General features: G+C 41.0%; 1 protein-coding gene across 1 annotated transcript in view; it reads left to right on the top strand.

The window, feature by feature from the left end:
- Nucleotides 1-5,916: 5,916 nt before the first annotated feature.
- LOC129814221 (netrin receptor UNC5C-like) overlaps nucleotides 5,917-27,669 on the top strand; it is a gene marked incomplete in the record, with an annotated part of 175,978 nt that continues 154,225 nt past the window's right edge. The window contains 1 exon segment of the mRNA XM_055867196.1: nucleotides 5,917-6,504. Within this exon segment, the coding sequence (XP_055723171.1) occupies nucleotides 6,384-6,504 (121 nt within the window).

Below are 27,669 nucleotides of genomic sequence, written 5' to 3' on the forward strand. Positions count from 1 at the left end.
TTCTTCCTCATTTGGGAAGAAACAAGCCTGAAACCATCAACAAAGACTGTTGACATCTAGTGGAAGCCATAGGAATTGCAATCTGGGAGCTGGAATTGAATATGCACAATAGCTTTCCATTGTAAGAGCATGGGCTCTCAAAAAAGAAAAATTCTGATTGGTTTTTCTTTGGATTTTCTCCTACTATATCAATTGTGTTATAGTCTCATACATTATTTTAACATTTCTACAAATGTCAAAGTGTTTTCTATCCAATGGTACCAATTATATGCATATCCTGGCTTCTGGGCCTGAGTAACAGGCAGTTTACTTTGGGCACGTCAGTCAGACAGGAAGTGGATAAAAATAGACCCTAGCCTGAAAAAGTTTTTTAACCTAATTGACTGAGTGAAAACAATTACGTGAGGCACTAAAGTAATACTGCAAAAAATGTGGCACAGCAATTAACTTTATGTCCTTTCTACAAAGTGTTATGTTTAGGGCAAATTCAATACAACACATTACTGAGTTCCATTCTCCATATTTTCAAGCATAGTGCTGGCTGCATCATGTAATAGGTATGCTTGTAATCATTAAGGACGGGGGAGTTTTTCAGAATAAAAAGAAACGGAATGGAGTTAAGCACAGGCAAAATCCTAGAGGAAAACCTGGTTCAGTCTGCTTTCCACCAGACACTGGGAGATGACTTCACCTTTCAGCAGTACAATAGCCTAAAACACCCAAAAAGGCCAGTTGCTTACCAAGAAGACAGTGAATGCTCCAGAGTGGTCGAGTTACAGTTTTGTCTTAAATCTGCTAGAAAATCTATGGCAAGACCTGAAAATGGTTGACTAGCAATGATCATCAACAAAAGACTCAAAACTGTCATCGCTGCCAATGGTGCTTCTACAAGGTATTGACTCAGGGGTGTGAATACTTAGGTAAATTAGATATTTCTTTATTTCATTTTCAATACATTGGCAAAAAATTCTAAAAACATGTTTTTACTTTGTCATTAAGGGGTATTGTGTGTAGGTGGGTGAGAAAAAAATATATGTTTAATCAATTTTGAATTCAGTTTGTAACACAACAATAGAATAAGTAGAATAAGTCAAGCAGCATAAATACCTTCTGAAGGCATCATATGCCTCATACTGAGTCCCAGAAGCAAATGGCAACATCAATCCTAAGTAGTCTTTGATGAGACACTGAGAATATTAAAGTTTTGGAGAGCCTGGACAGTGTGGGGACATTACTTTCCCTAACTACTGTAGGCTACCAGCAGGGCTATAGAGAGACAGAATACTGACTGCTGCTGTTTATTGTACAATTTAGTCTGTGGTGTGGTCAGCCCGATTACCACAACACACAGCCTCCCTCTCCTTCTTCCTTCTCTAATTAACAACCACACCATTAATAACACATGAATGGAAATTCAACACTTTTACTGTCCTTTAATGAATTAAAATCTGACACTAATACGAGTGGAGGAAAGAGTAGCCTGCTTCATCTGGGCTCTAATGAGTCTATCTGTCAGAGTGTTTGATAGCAATGTTTAACCATGCACTATTTACATGGTACTATATCTACTTACGGTGAGGGAAAAAAGTATTTGATCCCCTGCTGATTTTGTACCTTTGCCCATTGACAAAGAAATGATCAGTCTATAATTTTAATGGTAGGTTTATTTGAACAGTGAGAGACAGAATAACAACAAAAAAATCCAGAAAAACGCATGTTAAAAATGTTATAAATTGATTTGCATTTTAATGAGGGAAATAAGTATTTGACCCCCTCTCAATCAGAAAGATTTCTGGCTCCCAGGTGTCTTTTATACAGATAACGAGCTGAGATTAGGAGCACACTCTTAAAGGGAGTGCTCCTAATCTCAGTTTGTTACCTGTATAAAAGACACCTGTCCACAGAAGCAATCAATCAATCAGATTCCAAACTCTCCACCATGGCCAAGACCAAAGAGCTCTCCAAGGATGTCAGGGACAAGATTGTAGACCTACACAAGGCTGGAATGGGCTACAAGACCATCGCCAAGCAGCTTGGTGAGAAGGTGACAACAGTTGGTGCGATTATTCGCAAATGGAAGAAACACAAAAGAACTGTCAATCTCCCTCGGCCTGGGGCTCCATGCAAGATCTCACCTCGTGGAGTTGCAATGATCATGAGAACGGTGAGGAATCAGCCCAGAACTACACTGGAGGATCTTGTCAATGATCTCAAGGCAGCTGGGACCATAGTCACCAAGAAAACAATTGGTAACACACTACGCCGTGAAGGACTGAAATCCTGCAGCGCCCGCAAGGTCCCCCTGCTCAAGAAAGCACATATACATGCCCGTCTGAAGTTTGCCAATGAACATCTGAATGATTCAGAGGACAACTGGGTGAAAGTGTTGTGGTCAAATGAGACCAAAATGGAGCTCTTTGGCATCAACTCAACTCGCCATGTTTGGAGGAGGAGGAATGCTGCCTATGACCCCAAGAACACCATCCCCACCATCAAACATGGAGGTGGAAACATTATGCTTTGGGGGTGTTTTTCTGCTAAGGGGACAGGACAACTTCACCGCATCAAAGGGACGATGGACGGGGCCATGTACCGTCAAATCTTGGGTGAGAACCTCCTTCCCTCAGCCAGGGCATTGAAAATGGGTCGTGGAAGGGTATTCCAGCATGACAATGACCCAAAACACACGGCCAAGGCAACAAAGGAGTGGCTCAAGAAGAAGCACATTAAGGTCCTGGAGAGGCCTAGCCAGTCTCCAGACCTTAATCCCATAGAAAATCTGTGGAGGGAGCTGAAGGTTCGAGTTGCCAAACGTCAGCCTCGAAACCTTAACGACTTGGAGAAGATCTGCAAAGAGGAGTGGGACAAAATCCCTCCTGAGATGTGTGCAAACCTGGTGGCCAACTACAAGAAACGTCTGACCTCTGTGATTGCCAACAAGGGTTTTGCCACCAAGTACTAAGTCATGTTTTGCAGAGGGGTCAAATACTTATTTCCCTCATTAAAATGCAAATCAATTTATAACATTTTTGACATCAGTTTTCTGGATTTTTTTGTTGTTATTCTGTCTCTCACTGTTCAAATAAACCTACCATTAAAATTATAGACTGATCATTTCTTTGTCAGTGGGCAAACGTACAAAATCAGCAGGGGATCAAATACTTTTTTCCCTCACTGTATATCACAAGGAGGTAATTAATAGCCAACATCATTATGGAATACGCATTTTTTATCCCCACAAAGTAGTTACAAAATAGTTAAATTACGCAGGTTAGCGATTTTCATCCTGAATATTGTTCTGGTGGCAGCACAACAACAAAGTCATAAAATCAGATTTTTAACCTAACCCTAACATAACCACACTGCTAACTCTAATGCCTAACCCTAACCTTAAATTATTTTTTATTTTTTTTATGACTTTGCAGCTGGCCTATCTAAAGGGAAATCGCTCAGTTCTGCCTCCAGGATAAGACTCATGACAATAAACGTCAACCTGCTGAAGAATTTGAAATATTTAGCAGAAAGTACAGTAGTCTATGTGTTTATTATATATGTATATATATATATATATATATGTATATGCAATTACCATGTAAACAGTACTGTAATAGTAATATTAGCCCTTTCCCCATGAATTAACAACAGATGTATGTATCTGTATGACCTTTAATGTCTAATTAGAGTCCAATGAAAATACTGACTGCAATTATACAAATGCAGCAGGTTTTCATAGAGTGATAATGTAAAAATGGAAAAGGCATAATATGCTTTCATTTCCCAGTATACTACTGTTCATACAGTTGTATATTTAACACATTAAAATATTGACCTATAGTAACTGGATCACTAGGCAAATCACCACACTGAAAGTGATTCTGAAAATAAGTCTATTTGAGGGATGGATATTTTGGAGCCCCATCATGCCAGTCAACTTGTCTCTCCCATCCCACAAGAGTTCTACTGACAAAAAAAGCAATTTCCTGCATCTCGTAACTCAAATTGAAATGCCAGTGAGTTGACAACGGCCCATTGACATCATTGTTCATTCACCTTAAATGGAGGGAAGGTGATAAGAATACCCTGTTTCTTAAATTAGATTTACATTTACAAATGGTTATTTTCAATTTACAGTTTTTCTAGGCATAGAGCTACTGTCGACTTCACATTTCACATTAATCACAAAGATTCCAGGTAGTGTAGATTATGTCACGCATAAATAATCTTTCAGCAGCAGTAAATATAAAAAAAGAAAAATTGTAATTTTCTAATGGAAAAAGTATTGCCCTAAATGCAATAAAGTATTTGCCATTTTCTCTCTTCGCAAAACAAAGTTATGTCTAAAAAAGTAAGACTCCATAGAGCTTGATTGATGTGCAGTGATTTTTGAAAATTGTTGCGGACTGAATCATCACATCCCCAAAGCCTTAAACTATGTGTGCCTGTTTAAACTCTCCAAACCCCACTTTTACTTGTTTCCAATTTTGCGCTTGCTTCTCAAACTCTCTTCAGCCTATCCATTGTGGCCATGACTCGTACGGCTTTCTGATATAACCAACCAGGATATTGTTCATTCATACAACATGTTGCCCCTGGAAACAAAACTGTTACAGTGCTTAGCAGCATTGATCTGTACCAGAAATGTCAACTATACTGGTCTATTCACGCAGGCTCCCTATTGTAATTGTCAAAAAGTAAACACAACATGATATTGATCTCCCTCCATCCAGGGTTGCATCGTTATTTCAATAGACACATTCAATGTCAATGAGATATGGAGCTTGTTGTGCAGAATCCATGGATTTATTTTCTCCTGTAGGTCAGACTATGTGGGAGCAGGGACTGAAGGAGTCAGACAAGGCCAAGGGTGTTGAGACTCATTCATGCCCCTCTGTGGTAATTATTGATCAGGTCTTGTGACATTGCTGCATGTTAGGCCTAATGACTGTGTCTAAATGAGAATCAGGAGTGTGGCTGTGACAAGAACAAATGCCAGTTAGAGAAAATGTGTTTCCTGATTGAATTTCAACAGTTTGATTTGATTTGTGGCCTTACAGCAGTATAAATAGATGTTGCCTTACATTTGCTCAGTAAGCAATATTCATGCTCAAATAACCGTTACAACATATATTGTAATAGCCAAATACAAATTATAGTTATTGTAGGGTAGAATATAACTATTAAATGCCATATATTTAAATTCAAAACTGACTGATTCGGCTACCTCTACATCACCAAAAATGTTAGGGTCAATTTCAATGTCCACAGTCTATTCTTTACAATATATCCATACCAATTTGTGAACATTTTGGGGGAATTTTCGAAAAGGGTTCAACTTAAATCATCATAGCATGGGAAATAATTGATGGTATACTAATGCTTATCAATAACTCCACACACTCCCACAGACTGGTTGCCTGACAATGTCACGAAAACGAGCCATTTGTTGTTATGACTCTGGATGGCCAGATAGCTAGCAACAATGAGAAGATGCTGTCATGTGGGGAGGTGTCTCTTTCACCTAGATCTTGTTATTGATATCATTTGTTACTTTGAGATGTTTTGACTCATGTCATGTCTATGCTAATATGGCAAAAATGTATTAGCTAGCTAACCAACAACAGTAATAATATATTTGAGAACCAACAAGTGGTCATTTACTAATCTATTTACGTTTTCAATAAACATTTGGAAAGTAAATATAGTTGACATGTTGTCAACAATCCTTTGATTCTAAGCCAAGTCAGTCTGTTTTGCCCCAAAGTTGCACACACATCAGTTTTGTTGCTATAACAACTTTAGCCGTCAATAGTCCATCAACATCATCCATTCCGAAAAGCCAGGCCGGGTTTTGATTTGGCATCCACAGACAGGAGTCCGTCGTATTTGGATTGGTTGAAGCGGCAGAGTATAGAGACGGCGCCTTCTCTGATTAAAGTCGATCAGTGCGCTAGACTCGGTACTGAGGTTGCATACACTCTGGCTTGATGGAGTGAGGAGCGCGGTAGAGCCAGTTACGGAGGACTTTTGTGAATTTTCAGATTCGGAACATGAACTACATATCGAAAAGACATCGGCCCATAGATTCAGCTATAGACCAGTTCAACATTAAAGTGAACAGAGCAAACGGTAATTTCAGAGGTTTTCATGCATACCTTCATATAAAGACAATGTAATATCTGTCATATTTCAAAACTGTTTCACCGAAGTCCTGGAATTTGTTGATTCTCTATCAATTTTCCTCCCTCGTTCTACCTCCCCTTCTATCCATTACATTTGAGGCTCCGAAAGATTCCATTGCCTCTGCTGCAAGGACTGTAGATCATTTGGAACGGCATTCGATAGCCACTGGACTTGCTTCATCGCGGAGTTTTTGACTCCTCGTCATGGGGTACAGTAGACAAACTGCTAGAAGTGGAAGAAGAGGAGTCGCGGGATACTTATTGAAGATGATCACCATATTTTTGTTTTTTCTAATTGCCCTCGTGGATATCGGAGCTTCTCAAGGTAAGCTATCGAATTTATAGCCATACCTGCATGCAGAAAAATGCTCGAGCTGAGTGTTCGAGTGTTGTCCGGATGGCCAGTTGTCCTGCCTATGCCATCAAAAAGTAGATCATTTGTAGGCTGGATTTTCGCAACAAAAAAAATCATAGTTAGCCTACAGAAAAATACATGGTCTACACTTGCCACTTTATGCCCTCAACGAAAAAAAGCCTAGAGTCGCAAATAGTTTAGAATGGAAAAATGTTGCTAAAATGTAATGTCTGTGATGGCACATCATGCGCACTGGGCTATTTCCCCCCAATTACCGTTTCTTCTAGACTACTGTAATGAGGTGGATATCAACGTTTTAAAAATGTGTTAGGCTATGCATTCAAATGAAACAGTTTCAATGAAGCATTAGTTTGGTGTAAACAGACAGATAGTCTTGGTTGACCATACCAATTTTTGCTCCGTTTTTATTATTTTTGTATTATGAAAGACTGGGAAGGTTAAGCTACACCTGAGTCATATAGTCACAATCTTTTTCTTTCTTTTTCTCTCTCTCTCTCTCTCTCTCTCTCTCTCTCTCTCTCTCTCTCTCTCTCTCTCTCTCTCTCTCTCTCTCTCTCTCTCTCTCTCTCTCTCTCTCTCTCTCTCTCTCTCTCTCTCTCTCTCTTGCTCTCAATTCAATTCAAGGGGAATGGGAATGGGAAACATGTTTACATTGCCAAAGCAGGTGACATAGATAATAAACAAAAGTGAAATAAATAATAAAATATGTACAGTAAACATTACACTCACAAAAGTTCCAAAAGAATAAAGACATTTCAAATATCATATTATGTCCATTTACAGTGTTGTAATGATGTGCAAATAGCTAAAGTACGAAAGGGAAAATAAATGAACATAAATATAGGTTGAATTTACAATGGTGTTTGTTCTTCACTGATTGCCCTTTTCTTGTGGCAACAGGTCACACATCTTGCTGCTGTGATTGCACACTGTGGATATGGGAGTTTATCAAAATTGGATTTGTTTTCGAATTCTTTGTGGATCTGTGTAATCGGAGGGAAATCTGTGTCTCTAATATGGTCATACATTTGGCAGGAGTTTAGGAAGTGCAGCTCAGTTTCCACCTCATTATGTGGGCAGTGTGCACATAGCCTGTCTTCTCTTGAAAGCCAGGTCTGCCTTCGGCAGCCTTTCTTAATAGCAAGGCTATCCTCACTGAGTTTGTACATAGTCAAATATTTTCTTAATTTTGGGTCAGTCACAGTGGTCAGGTATTCTGCCACTGTGTACTCTCTGTTTAGGGCCAAATCGCATTCTAGTTTGCACAATTTTGTAAATTATTTCCAATGTGTCAAGTAATGGTATTTTTGTTTTCTCATGATTTGGTTGGGTCTAATTGTGTTGCTGTCCTGGGGCTCTGTGGGGTCTGTTTGTGTTTGTGAACAGAGCCCCAGGACCAGCTTGTTTAGGGGGCTCTTCTCCAGGTTCATTTCTCTGTAGGTTATGGCTTTGTTATGGAAGGTTTGGGAATCGCTTCCTTTTAGGGGGTTCTAGAATTTAACGCTCTTTTCTGGATTTTGATAATTAGCGGGTATAGACCTAATTCTGCTCTGCATGCATCATTTGGTGTTTTACGTTGTACACTGAGGATATTTTTGCAGAATTCTGCATGCTGAGTCTCAATTTGGTGTTTATCCCATTTCTCTCTCTCTCTCTCTCTCACACACACTATGATTTCAACCCTGCGTGCGGATCACAGTGCGCTGGTCGGGATATCTTTTATATGAGACTTTATAAAAAAAGACTTATCTGATAGTGAAGCTTCTCTGGCTGCCATCTTATATTGTATGCTTAATACAGCAATTGAAAATATTTTGATTTAACTTACTTACTACTCTAACCCCATCAGCAAAAATTCTGTTTAATAACTGCCTGTGGGGGCTTATCTTTTGTCATACGCTTTACCCACATTTATCATATTGTTGCTACAATGGGTTAGATCAATCTTTTCATTGGATTTTAATGCACTCATAGACTTTTATAATAAAGTATATAGTTGTGACATACGATGTTGCCTCCTATTGTTGTGGATTTTCATCACCTTTAATTTCCTACTCTCCCCCCTCCCTGCCTGCCTCCCTCCCTCACTGACTCCTTTTTAGAGGATGGTGAAGTTTGGGGTTATAGGTCACTGCCTCATCCATCAGGAGAGTTGCTCCTCGCATCTGTTGTCCTTGGTTATTCACCTGCTGTTATCTGAACAGTGGTACAATGCTGAGGCTAGAGTCATCGGTCAACAATAGTACTGGAAAGCATTATTGGTTTAATATACATTTCAGATTTTTTTTGTGTCGGCCTGTATCAGTCTTCATTCTTTTAATGCCTTCTGACATTTTATTACAGTATTAGGAACAGAGACAGATGTATATTAAATGATGTTTTCTTTTTAAAGGTGTTATCACACAGTAAATAGCAGTGTAGAACACACAAACGCTTTTACCAAATCGACTCCCTACAGAGCGGGATTGTCTGTCAAACAAAAAAGGGTATAAAACTATCCCCTAGGGTGCGTTGAATGTGCATTCCTGTATGTGTGTGTTTTTTCCCTCAGGAGGCAGGTGGGTGGCCTGTTTACTATCGTGCATGTACTATGTGAAAATCCAAAACACATCCATGCACACATAATGTAAGTATTGCTGTGAGGATTTTTCTAATTTTCTGTGTCAGAACTCAGGGCTTTATTAACACAGGCCCAGCTGGAGGAGGAAGGATTAAAAGAATTACGAGTGGTTTGGAAGTCACTCTTTTGCCCTTCATGTTCTGGCTCATTCCAAGAGTAGCCTGCAATTTCAAATTGCAGACCCAACACCATCATTTCAGATGATCCATACAGGGAAAATCAACCCACATTCAGTCAGTCCTGGCCCCAACCCCAGCCCCAGCTTCCAGACCCATATGCAGCTCCCAGCAGCTACTAGACCCAGACCTAGCCCCAGCTCTCAGCCTCAACCCAATACCCAGCCCTGTGTCCCAGGCCCGGCATCATAGTCTCCTACATAGTTAATGAGGAATGAGCAAAGGAGAAAACGAAGGATGAAATACAGTGGAGCTCTGATTTCTGAAGGGCAGGGCTAGGATGACATTATGGTCATTCCAGAACCCCGGAGAGGCCTGTGTCATTGACTGGAGTGGGAACACAAACCAGGTCGTTCCCTGTACATTAAGAAGTCAATAAGCCAGGAGAACATTGTTTGGGGCTAATTAATGGCCCTGCCTTTTTTGGACACTGATGAGTTGCCTGTGCACATTTCCAAATCACTGGAGAGTCTCTTCAGTGCAGAAAGACTCACCCGTTTGGTGATTACAGTGTCTCACTTACCCAGACTCACCTACTCTGCTCTGCACAGCAGTATCCTGGTGCTTTTCTCTTTTAGATAGTGAGGAGTGTAAGGAAGCCATGGGTATTTTTTGAAAGATATAGTTGATAGTATGGGACAGACTCTCGGGATGGTAGCTCCTCATGGTGAATTTCAACTGGCTTTTCGTCTTATTAGTCCATGTTTGAACCTGTACTCTTGACAAGGTAATCCACCTAGCTTGATTCCAGCCAGCAGAGAGAAAGCGTGATAGAGAGAGAAAGAGAGAGAGTAGAATGGAACTTCCGTTTGGAAGGGCTCCCACTCCCTCTACTCCCAGCTGGCCAGCTATCACTCTGGGACTGTTTGAATATGCAGATGAGCTGAGGATGAGCGAGAAGAGGAAGTCGTTCTCCAAACAGTGCATAGCTAAATCAATGTATAGGCCTATTTCAAATACATCCCAGCACTTACACCCTGCTGTCACTAAGGTATGGAATTACACAATTATATTGAACCAAAAGTCAAATGTGTTAACAAGATTTAACTCTATTATTAACTAAATGAAAGGCCTGTTAAATACATGAGATACTTCATAACGAAGAGCAGTGTGACGCCAGCTTAGCCTCTCTGTCCTTTTCAGACACTGCAGCTTCAGACACTGTGCAGAGGCAATGATCCTCACTGTGCTTCTCCACATGTAGCAGTTCCGGTGGCATGCATTGAAAGATGCATTTTTCTCATGTCTTTCTTTTGCAAAATGACTATGAATTAACTTATTTTCAAATAATTGTCAACATATACCATCACATTAAGGTGTGGGACATTCACTGTGTTACAGGGAGAAATAGCAGGTCTATTTTGCTCCAGAGAAGTAGCTCATTGTTCCCTTGTTGACGCAGACGTTAGACTAGCTTCTAACTAACGTTAGCTAGCTCTCAAGTTAGCCAGATTTCCTTAGCAGCTTGTAGACAGCCCACAGCCCTTGCGGCTAGGACCACGGATTGTCCCGGGAATGTGACTGTTTAAATCCCTGATTTTTGTTGTGGTTTCCATCTGCCCTGTGACCTACCCTTTCTGGAACTGCGAGGAGTAAAAGTGTAGCCTACGTTGCTACCATGACAAAGACCAAGGTCGGTGGGAGTACTGTTGAGGACAGTAGTGTCTCTGTCACAGGTGAAGGATCTTTTAAACAAAAATAGTTCTACAAGCAGCTGTTACAACAACAAGAAAATAGCTTCAAGTCCAAATACTGGTGGAGTCAACTAATAAAAGAATGGACGACCTGACCAGAGAGGTCCAGGACATGAAGAACAATACTGGTGGAGTCAACTAATAAAAGAATGGACGACCTGACCAGAGAGGTCCAGGACCTGAAGAACAATACTGGTGAAGTCAACTAATAAAATAATGGATGACCTGACCAGAGAGGTCCAGGACCTGAAGAACAATACTGGCGGAGTCAACTAATAAAAGACTGGACGACCTGACCAGAGAGGTCCAGGACATGAAGAACAATACTGGTGGAGTCAACTAATAAAAGAATGGACGACCTGACCAGAGAGGTCCAGGACCTGAAGAACAATACTGGTGGAGTCAACGAATAAAATAATGGACGACCTGACCAGAGAGGTCCAGGACCTGAAGAACAATACTAGTGGAGTCAACTAATAAAAGAATGGACGATCTGACCAGAGAGGTCCAGGTCCTGAAGAACTATTTACAGTTCTCCCAGGATCAGCTCGATGAGTTGAAACAGGAGAACAGCAAGATGACAGCAATCTGTAATTCATTGAGAGAGGACATCAGTTCTGTATGTGAATCTATGATAACAATGATGGAGAAATCAGATTATCTCGAGGGACCAACATTGGTGTGGAAGGAATTGCAGAATCTCCACATGAAACCTGGATGGAGTCTGAGGACAAAGGGAGGAAAATGATCACTGAGAAACTGAAGATGGGCCACATGAAGATTGAGGTGGAGTACGACTACAGGATTGGAAAACCCACCACCGGCCCAGGTAACAGGTCCAGGCAGATAGTGGTCAAGTTTCTGAGGTTCAAGGACAAGCTATGGGTTCGTAGCTTCAACCCCACAGCACACACACACACGCCAACTGATTGATGGGCTGCTGAATAATGTTTTTTGTTGTTGTTGGTGCTTTGTTTCTTCTTTTCCATATTATGTCTAGCACTGATAAGCTACCCAGGAAAGGGCTAAAAAGTAGCCCATAATAATCAAGCTCCCAGTGTCTGGTCTGGAGCACTTCGGCTCTACTGGTCGGCTACTATGTAGCAACCTAGCGGTGCCAAAAGCCCTGGTCTCCCCTCGAACGCCTATTTCTATTATGATCGCCAGAACGATCAAACCCACCAGGGATCTAACATATGTTTACTATGATCATGTTCAATCCTCACCAATGTTCCTTCTAAACTGCGGACGGCAGTTCCTGGAACAGGCCCACACAGAAGAATTGCCAGCCTGCGCAGAGGTGCACGAGATTGAACTTCAATGAAATTTACACTGGCTTTAAACATATACAATTTTCTCCTAACTGTGGAAAGTGGTATTGAATCAACACAATAACAGCCCCGTTCAATGCAGAAAACCACATCTAACTGCGTTGGGGATTTTGTTGTAGGTTGAGAAGCATATCGGAGTAGCCTTGTTCTATTTCACGGGCACCAGCGATTTTTCCATCACCCTCGGTCTAAGAGTAGCCTAGAATGCGTATTTTGGATTACAGAGCAGAGCCGCGTGTAGCCACGTGTGCTCATTTGTTGATATTCTTTGCTAGTTAGTGAGTTACTCGTTTGGTTATAGCAATGGGGATTGACTGCTTCCTACAAGAGCACAAAACGTGTACTTCTAACTGTCTTTGAAAAGAGAGTCATGTAAAGAGTTTTTTTTATCTTAAAGGGGCAGTGTCCTATTTTGAGACTGGCTTGAAGGCAGAGGTTAGCATCCATTTTTTGTATGATTCTCTGTATGGTAATAATAATGATAGCGATGAATGAAATGTTGTTAAGTGGTTTCTTGCATCATGTAACCCAATGATGCAATTTTCAGTCAGCTGTTTGGCCAATTGTGTTACAGATAATTTATTACATTTATAAAGAGATTTTTTTAAAGTCTCATGGAATGTAGACATATATTGAACACCACATATTGGCTATTGTAGGCAATGTCATAGAAGTCAACAGCTATATCCATGTGGAAATGTTATGGCATTTTCTCCATTTTATTTTGTTGATGGGCCACTCCGATGAGCCTACATTATACTCAAATAGCCACAAAAGTCTATGGGCCACTGTCTGAAATTGTAACTTAAAGGCCCAGTGCAGTCCAAAACGTGATTTTTCTTTGTTTTGGTGGTAGGGAGTTTTAGCCTTCCATGGTGACGTCACCATGTGGTAAATTAGTTAATAGACCAATAAGAAAGAGTTCCAAACCCCTCAGCCAAGTGGGGAGAGCTTCCCCCTCCCAACTCAGACCACTCCCAGACAGTCATAGCAACATTTTTGCTTAAGAAATTGCTCTTTGCTAAGAAGCTATTTTTTTCAAAAAAAAATTCAATGCAACATATAAAGTGTTGGTCTCATGTTTCATGAGCTGAAAAAAAAGATCTCAGAAGTGTTCCATATGCACAAAAACCTTATTCCAATAAGATTTTGTGCACACATTTGTTTACATCCTTGTTAGTGAGCATTTCTCCTTTGTCAAGATAATCCATCCACCTGACAGGTGTGGCATATCAAGAAGCTGATTAAACAGCATGATCATTGCACAGGTGCACCTTGTGCTGGGAACAATAAAAGACCACTCTAAAATGTGCAGTTTTGTCACACAACACAATGCCACAGATGTCTCAAGTTTTGAGGGAATGTGAAATTGGCATGCTGACTGCAGGAATGTTCACCAGAGCTGTTGCCAGATAAAATGTGTGGCGTCCTAACGTTGCTCAATTGGTATCAAGGGACCTAACTTGTGCCAGGAAAACATTCCACCACCACCATCAGCCTGTACCGTTGACACCGGGCAGGATGAGGTCATGGACTCATGCTGTTTACGCAAAATCCTGACTCTACCATCAGCATGACGCAACAGGAACCGGGATTTGTCGGACCAGGCGAGGTTATTCCACTCCTCAATTGTCCAGTATTGGTGATCGCGTGCCCACTGGAGCCACTTCTTCTTGTTTTCTGAGATACTGTAACCGGCGCGCCTTTGCACCGATGATCATTCCAGGCTCTGAGTCACTTAGATCACTTGTTTTGCCCATTTAACATTAAATTGAACAGTAACTGAATGCCTCGATGCCTGTCCGCCTTCTTTATATAGCAATCCATAGCTGCATGACTCACTGTCTGTAGGAGTGAACACATTTGTGTTAATAAACTGGCCACTGAGTTTAACATCTACAGAAGAGACAGGAATGCCAATGGAGGAGTCGTTGCTGTATATATTCAGAGCCATATCCCTGTAATGCTTAGAGAAGATCTCATGTCAAATGTTATTGAAATGTTGTGGTAGCATGTTCACCTGCTTCATGTTAAGCCTATTGTTTTAGGGTGTTGCTATATGCCACCACGTGCTAACAGTCAGTGTCTAAATAATGTGTGTGAAATTATTGATAGAAATATTTGATAGGGTATGAGAGGTCTACTTTCTTGGGGACTTGAATATTGACTGATTTTCATCAAGCTGTCTGCTCTAGAGGTGGCTTCTCGCCTGTAATCTGGTTCAGGTTATTAATCAACCTACCAGGTTGTTTACAAACACAGTAACTACACTGAGTATACCAAACATTAGGAACACCTTCCTAAAATTTCTGAAATGTCTTGCAGGGACAACATTGCCTGTCTTTCTACACTGTTCTTTTTCTACAAGGTGTCGAAAACGTTCCACAAGGATGCTGGGCCATGTTGACTCCAATGCTTCCAACAGTTGTGTCAAGTTGGCTGGATGTCCTTTGGGTGGTGGATGATTATTGATACACACAGGAAACTGTTGAGCATCAAAAACCAGCAGCATTGCAGTTGTTGACACAAACCAGTGCCCTTGGCACCTACTGTACTACCATACCCCGTTCAAAGACACTTAAATCTTTTGTCTTGCTCATTCACCCTCTGAATTGCACAGATATACAATCCATGTCTCAATTGTCTAAAGGCTTAAATAATCTCCCCTTTATCTACACTGATTGAAGTGGATTTGACATGTGACATTTAACAGGGATCATAGCTTCTACCTGGATTCACCTGGTCAGTATATGCAGGTGTTCTTAATGTTTTGTACACTCAGTGTATATGATCCACATTTACTGATCACATTTGTACTAATACTGTAGAGCTTTGTTCTAACGCTGTACCCATACCCATTGGATGCAGTGACTATCCAGGGAAGCCAAGGTTCCAAAAGCTGGGCCTAAAATAGTGTATAAGAGATCATACAAAATAATTAGCTGTGAATCTTATGTGGATGATGTAAAAAATATTTGTTGGTCTGATGGGATTAATAAGGAGCATCCAGACGCTGCTTTTGATTAATTAATGAAGTTGCTTCTTCCAATTATTGATAAACATGCACCAGTAAAGAAACTGACTGTTAGGACTGTTAAGGCTCCATTGATTGATGAGGAATTGAAAATCTGTATGGTTGAAAGAGATGGGGCAAAAGGAGTGGCTTATAAGTCTGGCTGCACGTCTGACTGGCTGACTTACTGCACATTTTGAAATTATGTGACTAAACTCAACCAAAAGAAGAAGAAACTTTGTTATGAAGCCACAATCAATGATATAAAGAATGACAAAAAAACACTTTGGAGTACTTTAAATTAAATTATGGTCAGAAAGACAAATTCAACTCCATCTTTCATCGAATCAGATGGCTTATTCATCACAAGACCATTTGATTTTGCCAACTATTTTAATGATTACTTCATTGGCAAAGTGGGCAAACTAAGGGCAGGAAATGCCAACAACAAACAGTGAGCCATCGTATTCATGCATAAAAAAACAACTAATGAAAGAAAAGCATTGTAAGTTAGAATTTTGTCAAGCTAGTGTGGGAGAGGTGGAAAAATTATTGTTATTGATCAATAATGACACACCTCCTGGCATTGACAACATAGATGGAAAGCTACTGAGGATGGTAGCTGACTCTATAGCCACTCCTATCTGTCATATATTTAATCTGAGCCTAAAGGAAAGTGTTGCTCCTCAGACCTGGAGGGAAGCCAAAGTCATTCCACTATCCAACAACAGTAAAGTGGCCTTTACTTGTTCTAACAGCCTGCTGCCAGCTCTTGGCAAACTGTTGTAAAAATATATGTTTGACCAAATACAATGCTATTTGTCTGTCAACAAATTAACAACAGACTTGCAGGATGCTTATAGAGAAGGCCACTCAACATACGTACTGCTCCTATCAGTCTATTGGTTGAAATACATTGATAATTAGAAGATTGTGGGAGCTGCACTATTTCAGTATTATTGACCATAACCTGTTTTAATATTATTGACCATAACCTGTTGTTGAAAAAACATGTGTTATGGCCTTTCAACCTCTGCCTTATTGTGGTTTCAGAGCTATCTATCTAATAGAACACATAGGGTTTTCCTTAATGTAAGTTTATCTAATGTTAAACATGTAAAGTGTGGTGTACCACAGGGCAGAACTTTTGGCCCTCTACTCTTTTTCTATTTTTACCAATGACCTGCCACTGGCATTAAACAAAGCCTGCGTGTCCATGTATGGTGATGATTTGACCCTATACGCATCAGTAACCACAGCTAGTGAAATCACTGCAACACTAAACAAAGAGTTGCAGTCAGATATAGAATGGGATGACAAGTAATAAACTGGTCCTGAACATCTCTAAAACTAAGAGCATTGTATTTGGTCCAAATCATTCCCTAAGTTCTAGACCTCAGCTGAATCTAGTAATGAATGGTGTGGCTGTTGAGCAAGTTGATGAGACTCAATACTTGGTGTTACCTTGGTGTTACATTCCAAATTGTTTCCATAGTAAACTTACAGACAGCAACGACACTAGGCTTGGGTGGTACCAGTGGAGGCTCCTCAGAGAAGGAAGGGGAGAACCATCTTCCTCAGTGAATTTTATACAAATAAAAATAGTGAAACATTAAAAAGGTGATCAATTTTAGATAAAACTATACTAAATATATTCACGTCAACAAATAACATTGTTTTGCAATTAAGGTCTACAGTGGAATCAACAGAACTCTGTAGATTAGCACCATGGTGTAGCCGGAGGATAGCTAATTTCCGTCATCCCCTGGGTACATTGACTTCAATCCAAAATCTAGGAGACTCGTGGTTCTCACCCCCTTCCATAGACTTACACAGTAATTATGACTCCTTCTGGAGGATGTCCTCCAACCTATCAGAGCTCTTGCACCATGAACTGACATGTTGTCCACCCGATTAAAGGACAAGAGAATTCATCTAGAACTGGAAGCATAAGCTACAGCTAGCTAGCACTGCAGTGCATAAAATGTGGTGAGTAGTTGACTCAAAGAGAGAGAGAAATAATAGTTGAACAGTTTTGACCAAATTAATTTATTCAAAAATGAGGGAGAAGCAAGAGAGAGAGATACAGTTGAAGTCGGAAGTTTACATACACTTAGGTTGGAGTCATTAAAACTTGTTTTTCAACCACTACACAAATTTCTTGTTAACAAACTATAGTTTTGGCAAGTCGGTTAGGCAAGTCGGTTATCTACTTTGTGCATGACACAAGTCATTTTCCCAACAATTGTTTACAGACAGATTATTTCACTTATAATTTACTGTATCACAATTCCAGTGGGTCAGAAGTTTACATACACTAAGTTGACTGTGCCTTTAAACAGCTTGGAAAATTCCAGAAAATGATGTCATGGCTTTAGAAGCTTCTGATAGGCTAATTGACATAATTTGAGTCAATTGGAGGTGTACCTATGGATGTATTTCAAGGCCTATCTTCAAACTCAGTGCATCTTTGCTGGACATCATGGGGAAATTAAAAGAAATCAGCCAAGACCTCATCAAAAAAAATAGTCGACCTCCACAAGTTTGGTTCATCCTTGGGAGCAATTTCCAAATGCCTGAAGGTACCACGTTAATCTGTACAAACAATAGTACGCAAGTATAAACACCATGGGACAACACAGCCGTCATACCGCTCAGGAGGGAGACGCGTTCTGTCTCCTAGAGATGAAAGTACTTTGATGCGAAAGGTGCAAATCAATCCCAGAACAACAAAGGACCTTGTGAAGATGCTGGAGGAAACAGGTACAAAAGTATCTATATCCACAGTAAAACGAGTCTATATTGACATAACCTGAAAGGCCGCTAAGCAAGGAGAAGCCACTGTTCCAAAACCGCCATAAAAAAGCCAGACTACGGTTTGCAACTGCACATGGGGACAAAGATCGTACTTTTTGGAGAAATGTCCTCTGGTCTGATGAAACAAAAATACAATTGTTTGGCCATAATAACTATCGTTATGTTTGGAGGAAAAAGGGGGAGGCTTGCAAGCCGAAGAACACCATCCCAACCGTGAAGCACGTGGTTGGCAGCATCATGTTGTGGGGGTACTTTGCCGCAGGAGGGACTGGTGCACTTCACAAAATAGATGGCATCATGACGAAAGAAAATGATGTGGTTATATTGAAGCAACATGTCAAGACATCAGTCAGGAAGTTCACGCTTGGTCGCAAATGGCTCTTCCAAATGGACAATGACCCCAAGCATACTTCCAAAGTTGTGGCAAAATGGCTTAAGGACAACAAAGTCAAGGTATTGGAGTGGCCATCACAAAGCCCTGACCTCAATCCTATAGAACATTTTTGGGCAGAACTGAAAAAGCGAGTGCGAGCAAAGAGGCCTACAAACCTGACTCATTTACACCAGCTCTGTCAGGAAGAATGGGCCAAAATTCACCCAACTTATTGTGGAAAGCTTGTGGAAAGCAACTCGAAACGTTTGACCCAAGTTAAACAATTTAAAGGCAATGCTACCAAATACTAATTGAGTGTATGTAATCTTCTGACCCACTGGCAATGTGATGAAAGAAATAAAAGCTGAAATAAATGATGCTCTCTACTATTATTCTGACAATTCACATTCTTAAAATAAAGTGGTGATCCTAACTGACCTAAAACAGGGAATTATTTACTCTGATTAAATGTCAGGAATTGTGAAAAACTGAGTTTAAATGTATTTGGCTAAGGTGTATGTAAACTTCCGACTATATTTGTATGTAAACTGTAGTTATATTTGATTTTCTTTTTAACTTTCACTTACTTAGCTAGAAAATGCAGCCAGCTAGCAAGTTTAGCCTACTCAAACACCTGGCTCAAACAGAGAGGGATGCTATGTCACCTAGCTGGCTATGGCTATCCAACACTGGAACTCTTCCAAGACAAGGTAAGCTTTTGGTTTTATTAATTTATTGCCACCGGGGCCCGCCGGTGTAACTGCTAAACTGCTTGCTAACTGTACACTGTACTGCATGATTGTAGCGGGTTTACTAACAAGTTAGTTCTATGTTGACTTGATGATAGCTAATATAGTGACGGTGTAGGCTGTGTGTAGCGGTTAGCATTCATGATATGAAGGTTTGGCTTGGAAAGGTTTTTTCGCCTTGTCACAGCCAGCTGATGTGTTGTGCACTGAAGTCCACAATCGATGAGAAACGGTGAGAGGAGGAGAGTTCGTAGATGCGAGAAGGAATTATACAACGATCTAGCTGCTATGATAGTGAACTGCTTTTGCGTGTGATCAGGGGTGTATTCAGTCTGCAGATTCTGTTGAAAAGATGAGCCAGTCACCTGTTTGTTTGTAAATAGCACAACAGGAGAAAGCTGGAGGTGGTGAGTCCAATGCGTTCTATATCTATCGGCGAGTCTCTATTGTGCAACGCACATGAGGTGACGAAGTTACACTTGTATGCAATTCACTACTAAATGTTTGCCATCAGATATCTTAGAACGGCTCTCTGCCGTGTTTGAGATGTCCAAGAGCTCTGGATGAGCTGCCATTTTTTCTCTACTAGCGTTTTTTCCTTTCTTTGTACTTCTCCCCTTCGTGTACACATGCTTCTCTTCCTTCAGAGAAGCATGCATGAACTTTGTTCATTTGCACAATTTCTCTCGTTCACTTTCGCTTGTAAATGTCCACACTTACCAAAAATGACATTCGGTAGCTACTAGCTATGCTTTTGCTTGTCTTTGCAATTAGATTATGTTCGTTTTCGCTAACAGCGTCTATGTGATTTAGCTATTACCTGTGCTAATTTTCTTAGCATTCTGGTAATCGACGCCCAATGAGCTTTTTTTCGCTCATTTTTAGCACCCCTGTGCGGTATGCCGGCAATACCGTAAATCTCAGGATGGCAAAAGAACGGTATGATAGTATGAAAATCTGGATATCGCCCAAGCCTAATTGACACACGCACTTAATCCACTATACCACCAGAGGTCTTTTCACAGTTCCCAGGTCCAGAACAAATTCAAGGAAACGTACAGTATTATACAGAGCCGTATTATACAGTTGCATTGGCATCGGCGAATGGGGATCCTAATCAAATCAAATCAACCTAATCTAACTAAACAGAACCCATGGAGTATCTCTCTCTCTCTCCCTCTCTCCCTATTTTCCCCTAGTCTTTAGTATGTGTCTTCTGAGCTTTGTTTATTGGAGAGAAAAGCTACTGGGATCTATATTGTTCAAACTACCAGACAGAGTTGTGCATTTTTTAAGTGAAGGGAAACTTAGTGTGGAGGCCTAACCACACTTGCAGAGGCACACACACGCATTACACACTCTCACCCTCGTATGTCAAGATTGATCAGAAAGTGTGTAAAAAAATCGAGTTTAGTGAGAATGTTATTGCTATCATTATTTTTACTCTAACCGTTTCCCCCCATTGCCTGGCAACTATGGTCCCAGAGGTGCTGCTAAGGTTACAGCCATTGCGGTCATTTCACAAACGATGCCTGTATGCACAATGAGCACATTGTGTGTGGAGGAATGCTTGTGAATTACATAGCGCTAAGACCTTTTGGCAATGCCCAGAATGTGACAAGATGACACAGTTTATACTTTAAAGCCCATATTTAATTGAGGGAAAATGAGACTCAGTAACATAAGCACTCACACATAGGTGATGGCAAAGGGCAAAACCCAACACTGTGTATGTCATCACAAATGGCCACCCGGAGCCTTTTCCTCAGGCTGATGATGTCAGAGGAACATGCTGTTTGTTGGCTCTACCCCAGACAGTGTGTGGTTCAGTGTGATAATTACTGTGAAAAGAGACTGCTGTGTTTGTGTCCCCACACCTGACGTCACTTTCTATTTTTATTGGTGGGAAAAGGTACACGACTGTTACTGCACTGGATGTGTGTGCAGCAGTGCTGTTGAATCTGGATATCTCCAGCTGTGCAGATGCGGCTAGATACTGTATCATGGGCACAGTAACGACTCCCAACATCCTGTGTGTCGTCTGTCTTATTCACTGAGATACAAAAGAAAGAAGAGGGGAGAGGGAGGGAGGGAGGGAGGGAGGGAGGGAGGGAGGGAGAGAGGGAGGGAGGGAGGGAGGAGAGCAGAGATACAGTAGAGGAAGGTTGGAGAGGGTGAGAGTCAAAGAGGAGAGAGAGTAGGATGTAGAAGTTGAGAGGGAGAGAGAGAAGATGAGAGGTTGACAGAGAGTGAAGAGGAGAATGTCATTAATCACCCTGCAGAGTGACACTCTAAACTGCAGGAGAGCGTCACAGTACAACATTCACTTCTATTAGCAGTACATTAGCAGGGCCCTGCACAAGTAGCAGCACTTGACAAGCAGGCCTGTGCCAGAACGACTGACCTCTGTTTTCAACACAACGGATACTCCTCTTCAATACCACCCAGAGAGCGGAAAGCCTCTCCCATTCACATCACATACACAGCTGAAGTGTTGTGTGTAATGTGTGTGTGTTTGTGTTTGTGAGTGTGTGTGCGCGGCTTTGTTTTCATGAGTGCTCAGGGTTTGGAGTGACACAGAATGCATTAGAGAGCTCAGTGAGCGATCATTCTGTCTGACTACTATCGCCAGAGTACTGTGTCCCATTTTGACTTTTGACTGCATTAAGTCACTGAAAATGGTCATTGAAAAAGTGCTCCTGTTCTCAATCGACCTACCAGCTTGGATAAGGGATGATGATTACGATGATGATGGTGATGGTTACCTGTGTTCTCACCTCTGTTTTGAAGTAAATGCCAGGTAATGGCTCTCCCAATTTAAGGTGGCTGGTGGCTTGTAACATTCACAGTCATTTCACATTCAGAGGGTGAATCAGCTAACACACCAGTAATTACACTGAAGGTTCCCAGACAAGGAGAGGAGAGGGGAAGAGAGGGGGTTCAGGAGAGTACTATGGCCCCCACTTCTCATGGAGAGGCCAATTATGATCAGAGGTGAGAGAAATGGAGGACAAGAGGGAGAGAGGGAACGGGAGAGACAGGGAGAAGGAGAGAAAGAGAGAGGGAGGGAAAAGTAATTTCCAATTAAGTGGCCCTTCTCATGCCATTATAAGGAGAAGGACTGACAGGGCACATCATGAGTGAGTACAAGTACACACTCTATCCTCTGCCCTTTAATTTGTCTTTCTTCTCCCTATGGGCTCCACTGGGGTGCAACCACAAATGTCCTGTTGATTTTCCATCTTTCCACGCCCTTAGCAGGAAAGCAGCCAGGGGAAATCACCTTATAAGGGCAAGTAAAAGACTGGATTTATGGAATCTTCGGTGTGCTTTCACTGTTGCTTGTTGCTACAGAATTGCATGTTTTTTTTGTTATGTGACTAGCCATGTAAATCTATATGTGCTTTAGCCAAGCCTTTTGTTATATGTCATAGGCTGCATGGTTAGCATTGCAACAAACACAAAAGAGGAGTTAGCTAAAGCAAACACATGGCTGACATGATATGTTATGGGATGGACGGCATCACTGTTTGTCATTGTTTCGGTTTGTAACTGTTTTGGCATTAACGTATGGCACTTTGTTGTTTATGAGTTGACTGACAGTGACTTTGTACTACAGTGCCTTGCAAAAGTATTCATTCCCCTTGGCTTTTTTCCTATTTTGTTGCATTACAACCTGTCATTTAAATGGATTCTTATTTGTATTTCATGTAATGGACATACACAAAATAGTCCAAATTGGTGAAAACTTTTTTTTTTCTTTTTTCTTTTTCTAAAGTAATGGAAAGTGGTAAGTGCATATGTATTCACCCTCTTTGCTGTGAAGCCCCCAAATAAGATCTGGTGCAACCAATTACCTTCAGAAGTCACATAATTAGTTAAATAAAGTCCACCTGTGTGCAATCTAAGTGTCACATGATCTGTCACATGATCTCAGTATATATACACCTGTTCTGAAAGGCCCCAGAGTCTGCAACACCACTAAGCAAGGGGCACCACCAAGCAAGCGGCACCATGAAGACCAAGGAGCTAACCAAACAGGTCAGGGCCAAAGTTGTGGAGAAGTACAGATCAGGGTTGGAATTTAACTTCTACTTCCTCCCAATCCCGGGTCCGGGAGCACCCCCACCAGTAAAAAAGCTGACTAGCATAGCCTAGCATAGCGTCACAAGTAAATAGTAGCATCTAAATATCATTAAATCACAAGTCCAAGACACCAGATGAAAGATACACATCTTGTGAATCCAGCCATCATTTCTGATTTTTAAAATGTTTTACAGGGAAGACACAATATGTACATCTATTAGCTAACCACGATAGCAAAAGACACAACTTTTTATGTCCACCATTTTTTTCCTGCATAGGTAGCTATCACAATTTTGACCAAAAAAAGATAGAAATAGTCACTAACCAAGAAACAACTTCCTCAGATGACAGTCTGATAACATATTTATTGTATAGCATATGTTTTGTTAGAAAAATGTGCATATTTCAGGTATAAATCATAGTTTACCATTGCACCCACCATCACAACTCTCACCAAAGCAACTAGAATAACTACAGAGACCATCGTGTATTACCCAATTACTCATCATAAAACATTTCTTAAAAATACACAGTGTACAGCAAATGAAAGACACAGATCTTGTGAATCCAGCCAATATTTCAGATTTTCTAAGTGTTTTACAGCGAAAACACAATATAGCGTTATATTAGCTTACCACAATAGCAAACACCACAACAGCATTGATTCAAGCCAAAAATAGCGATAACGTATAAACCACCAAAATATATAAATTTTTTCACTAACTTTCTCAGAATTCTTCAGATGACAGTCCTATAACATCATATTACACAATGCATATAGAGTTTGTTCGAAAATGTGCATATTTAGCGGCACAAATCGTGGTTATACAATGTGATTAGTGGCCAAAACATCAAGCAATCTGTCTGGCGCCATCCTGGAGAGGCACCTAATTTAATCGAAAACTATTCATAAACTTGACTAACAAATACAAGTTGGACAGCAAATGAAAGACAAATTAGTTCTTAATGCAATCGCTGTGTTACATTTTTTAAATTAATGTTACTTCAGCATACAGCGTGCGCTAAAGCGAGACCGCACCGAAATTCATGGCGGAATTATTATTTGACATTTGTCAACATAAATACGAATTAACAACATAAAGATTGCTTACTATTTGCCGAGCTTCCATCAGAATCTTGGGCAAGGTGTCTTTTCTCCAGAACAATCGTCTTTTGGTTGAAAGATGTCCTCTTTTCCTGTAGAAATAGCAGCTAACGATAGCCACCCACTGGAGAGGTGTCCAACTCGTGAAGGCGCGTCACAAAAAAATCCCAGAAAATCGCAATAAACTGATATAAACTACTATAAGTCGGTTTAAATTAACTACCTTATGATGTCTTTAACACCTATAACGAATAAAAACATGACCGGTGATATAAAACTGCTAAAACTAAAGCTTTTGCAGGACGCCATTGTGAAGTCCCCCTTGCGCCAGATGCCCCTTTGAAAAGAACGGTACTTCCGTTCCATGATCCTTTATAGTGGCCCAGATTGCGCAATCCACTCCATTCAAATTCTCCCCGCTTACTGACATCTAGAGGAAGGCGTATGCAGTGCATGTAGCCCGGTGGCTTACATGGGGACTTATAAACTGACCTCAGAACAGGGACCTCGATTTCTGAAATCTCACTCCCTGACAGGAAATGTGCTGCAGAATGAGTTCTGTTTCACTCAGATAAATAATTCAAACGGTTTTAGAAACTAGAGAGTGTTTTCTATCCAATAGTAATAATAATATGCATATTGTACGAGCAAGAATTGAGTACGAGGCAGTTTAATTTGGGAACGTAAATATTACAAAGTCCCAACAGCACCCCCTATTGAGAAAAGGTTAAAAAAATATCCTAAACCTTGTACATCCCAAGGAGCACCATTAAATCCATTATTAAAAAATGGAAAGAATATGGCACCATAATAAACCTGCCAAGAGAGGGCGGCCCACTAAAACTCACGGACCAGGTAAGAAGGGCATTAATCAGAGAGGCAACAAAGAGACCAACGATAACCCTGAAGGAGCTGCAAAGCCCCACAGCAGAGATTGGAGTATCTGTCCACAGGACCACTTTAAGCCGTACACTCCACAGAGCTGGGCTTTACGGAAGAGTGGCCAGAAAAATGCCATTGCTTAAAGAAAAAAACATGCAAACACATTTGGTGTTCGCCAAAAGGCATGTGGGAGACTCCCCAAACATATGGAAGAAGGTACTCTGGTCAGATGAGACAAAAATTTAGCTTTTTGGCCATCAAGGAAAACACTATGTCTGGCGCAAACCCAACACCTCTCATCACCCCGAGAACACGATCCCCACATTGAAGCATGGTGGTGGCAGCATCATGCTGTGGGGATGTTTTTCATCGGCAGGGACTGGGAAATTGGTAAGAATTGAAGGAATGATGGATGGCGCTAAATACAGGGAAATTCTTGAGAGAAACCTGTTTCAGTCTTCCAGAGATTTGAGACTGGGACGGAGGTTCACCTTCCAGCAGAACACTGACCCTAAGCATACTGCTAATGCAACACTCCACACACAGTGGTAGGCATGTTGTGTAAATAAAATGATACAAACCCCCCAAAAATCCATTTTAATTCCAGGTTGTAAGGCAACAAAATAGGAAAAATGCCAAGGGGGTGAATACTTTTGCAAGCCACTGTATCCAATAGAGTCAACTCATACACTCATCTCACACTCAACACACACTATGGAACAGTTCTTGAGCCACTCACCTGGTGAAATACTGCTTCTGCCTACTACCTGACATACACAGTAAGTAGACACTAGACAATCACAGTGATGTCCTCTCCTGTACCTATGCTGTAGCTATGCATGTTAGTTTACCTATTTTAAGAGGATTAGTACACAGAATAGGCAGAGTGAGGGGATTTGGGACTGAATTGGAATGCTGCTGGCACACGGATGTTACACGAATACAGCAGACACTACAAAAAGCCCCAAAGTGCTGATGATCACCAAACAGCCCAGTCAGTCGTATGGCTGTTATTTACCTGCTGTCCTTTAATGGCGTTCCCTGCAGACTCCCGGTGCTGCCTTGCCCCAGCAGGTACACTACAGTACAGATTCTGTATCTTAATTTGATCACTCTGTTGTCACAAAGAATTTTCCTGCAAAGCAGGAAATGCAAATTGTACTTTATTCAAGTTTGAAAAAGGCTTCTAAAGTTAGTAATTTCCACTTTAAAATGTCAGACTTGATTTGCCCTAACAAAAAATGTATCAATCCCTACATAAAATGTCCTTTATAAATAATTGATACATTTCCTGCTGTGAGAAACAGGGTAAAATTAAGATAATGCATCTGTAGGCTATAGTACTGTACAGATTGGGACATGGCACAGAGCTACAGGAGATGGGGAAATAGAAACCACTATGTGCCATGCCATACATGCTATGCACCTCAGACTCCAAACTGCACAGAATACAGAATCTAGGCCTACAGTGAGCACACATGGATTTGTGTCCCATTATAAGAGAGAGGAGGGTTTTTTACTTTCAAGAAAACTACAGCCCCATCTTTCTTTGGAGCTAAAGTCATTATAAAGTCATCCTAAGTCATGCAGCGCAAATGAGAAAGACCTGGGTGGCTCACAGCAGCAGCAGCAGGAGGTGGCTGATCTGAGCTGATGGGTGTGTTAACTAATCCAACACCTCCACCACCACACAGTATGGAGCAGAGCAGGCATCGCCTGCAACCTACTGTACTGTACTATACTGTACACCACCACTATGGAAATCCTGCCTCCTTAGAGAGCTCCTATCTATGCTGTCTACTGATTGGCAAAGCTAAAGCTTTAATTAATCCGGCCACTGCCATGTCTTCTTGTGCAGAGAGCTAAAGCTTGCTGCTTTCACTGTGGAACACTGTTAGAGGAACACAACTTAATCAAATGTTAAAACCCCTCGAAGAATAGAAACAGCATTAATCCACCATATAAGTAATGTATCTTACTGCCTGATATTTTGTTAAGCATTAACACGTTATCTCCTGAGTTGTCCATGGAGACACAGGCATGAGTCTTGGTAGTGCTTTGGCGTATGTACTGTATGTCAGCATTGAGGCATGCAGGGGGCAGGGTGTTTCCTGTCTAATGTTTGTCAGCATCTCCCTCTGTTATTCTTGGGCTCTTAAAGCACCTGATGAAAGGCCAGCACATATAAATGTTTGTGATTCTTTTTTTATGGGGCTTAAATGAGGGACCTACTCCTCCCTCCCTCCCTCTCCTCCTCCCCTATCCTCC

Source organism: Salvelinus fontinalis, chromosome 2 (assembly GCF_029448725.1).
Source record: "Salvelinus fontinalis isolate EN_2023a chromosome 2, ASM2944872v1, whole genome shotgun sequence".
Taxonomy (NCBI): Eukaryota; Metazoa; Chordata; class Actinopteri; order Salmoniformes; family Salmonidae; genus Salvelinus; species Salvelinus fontinalis.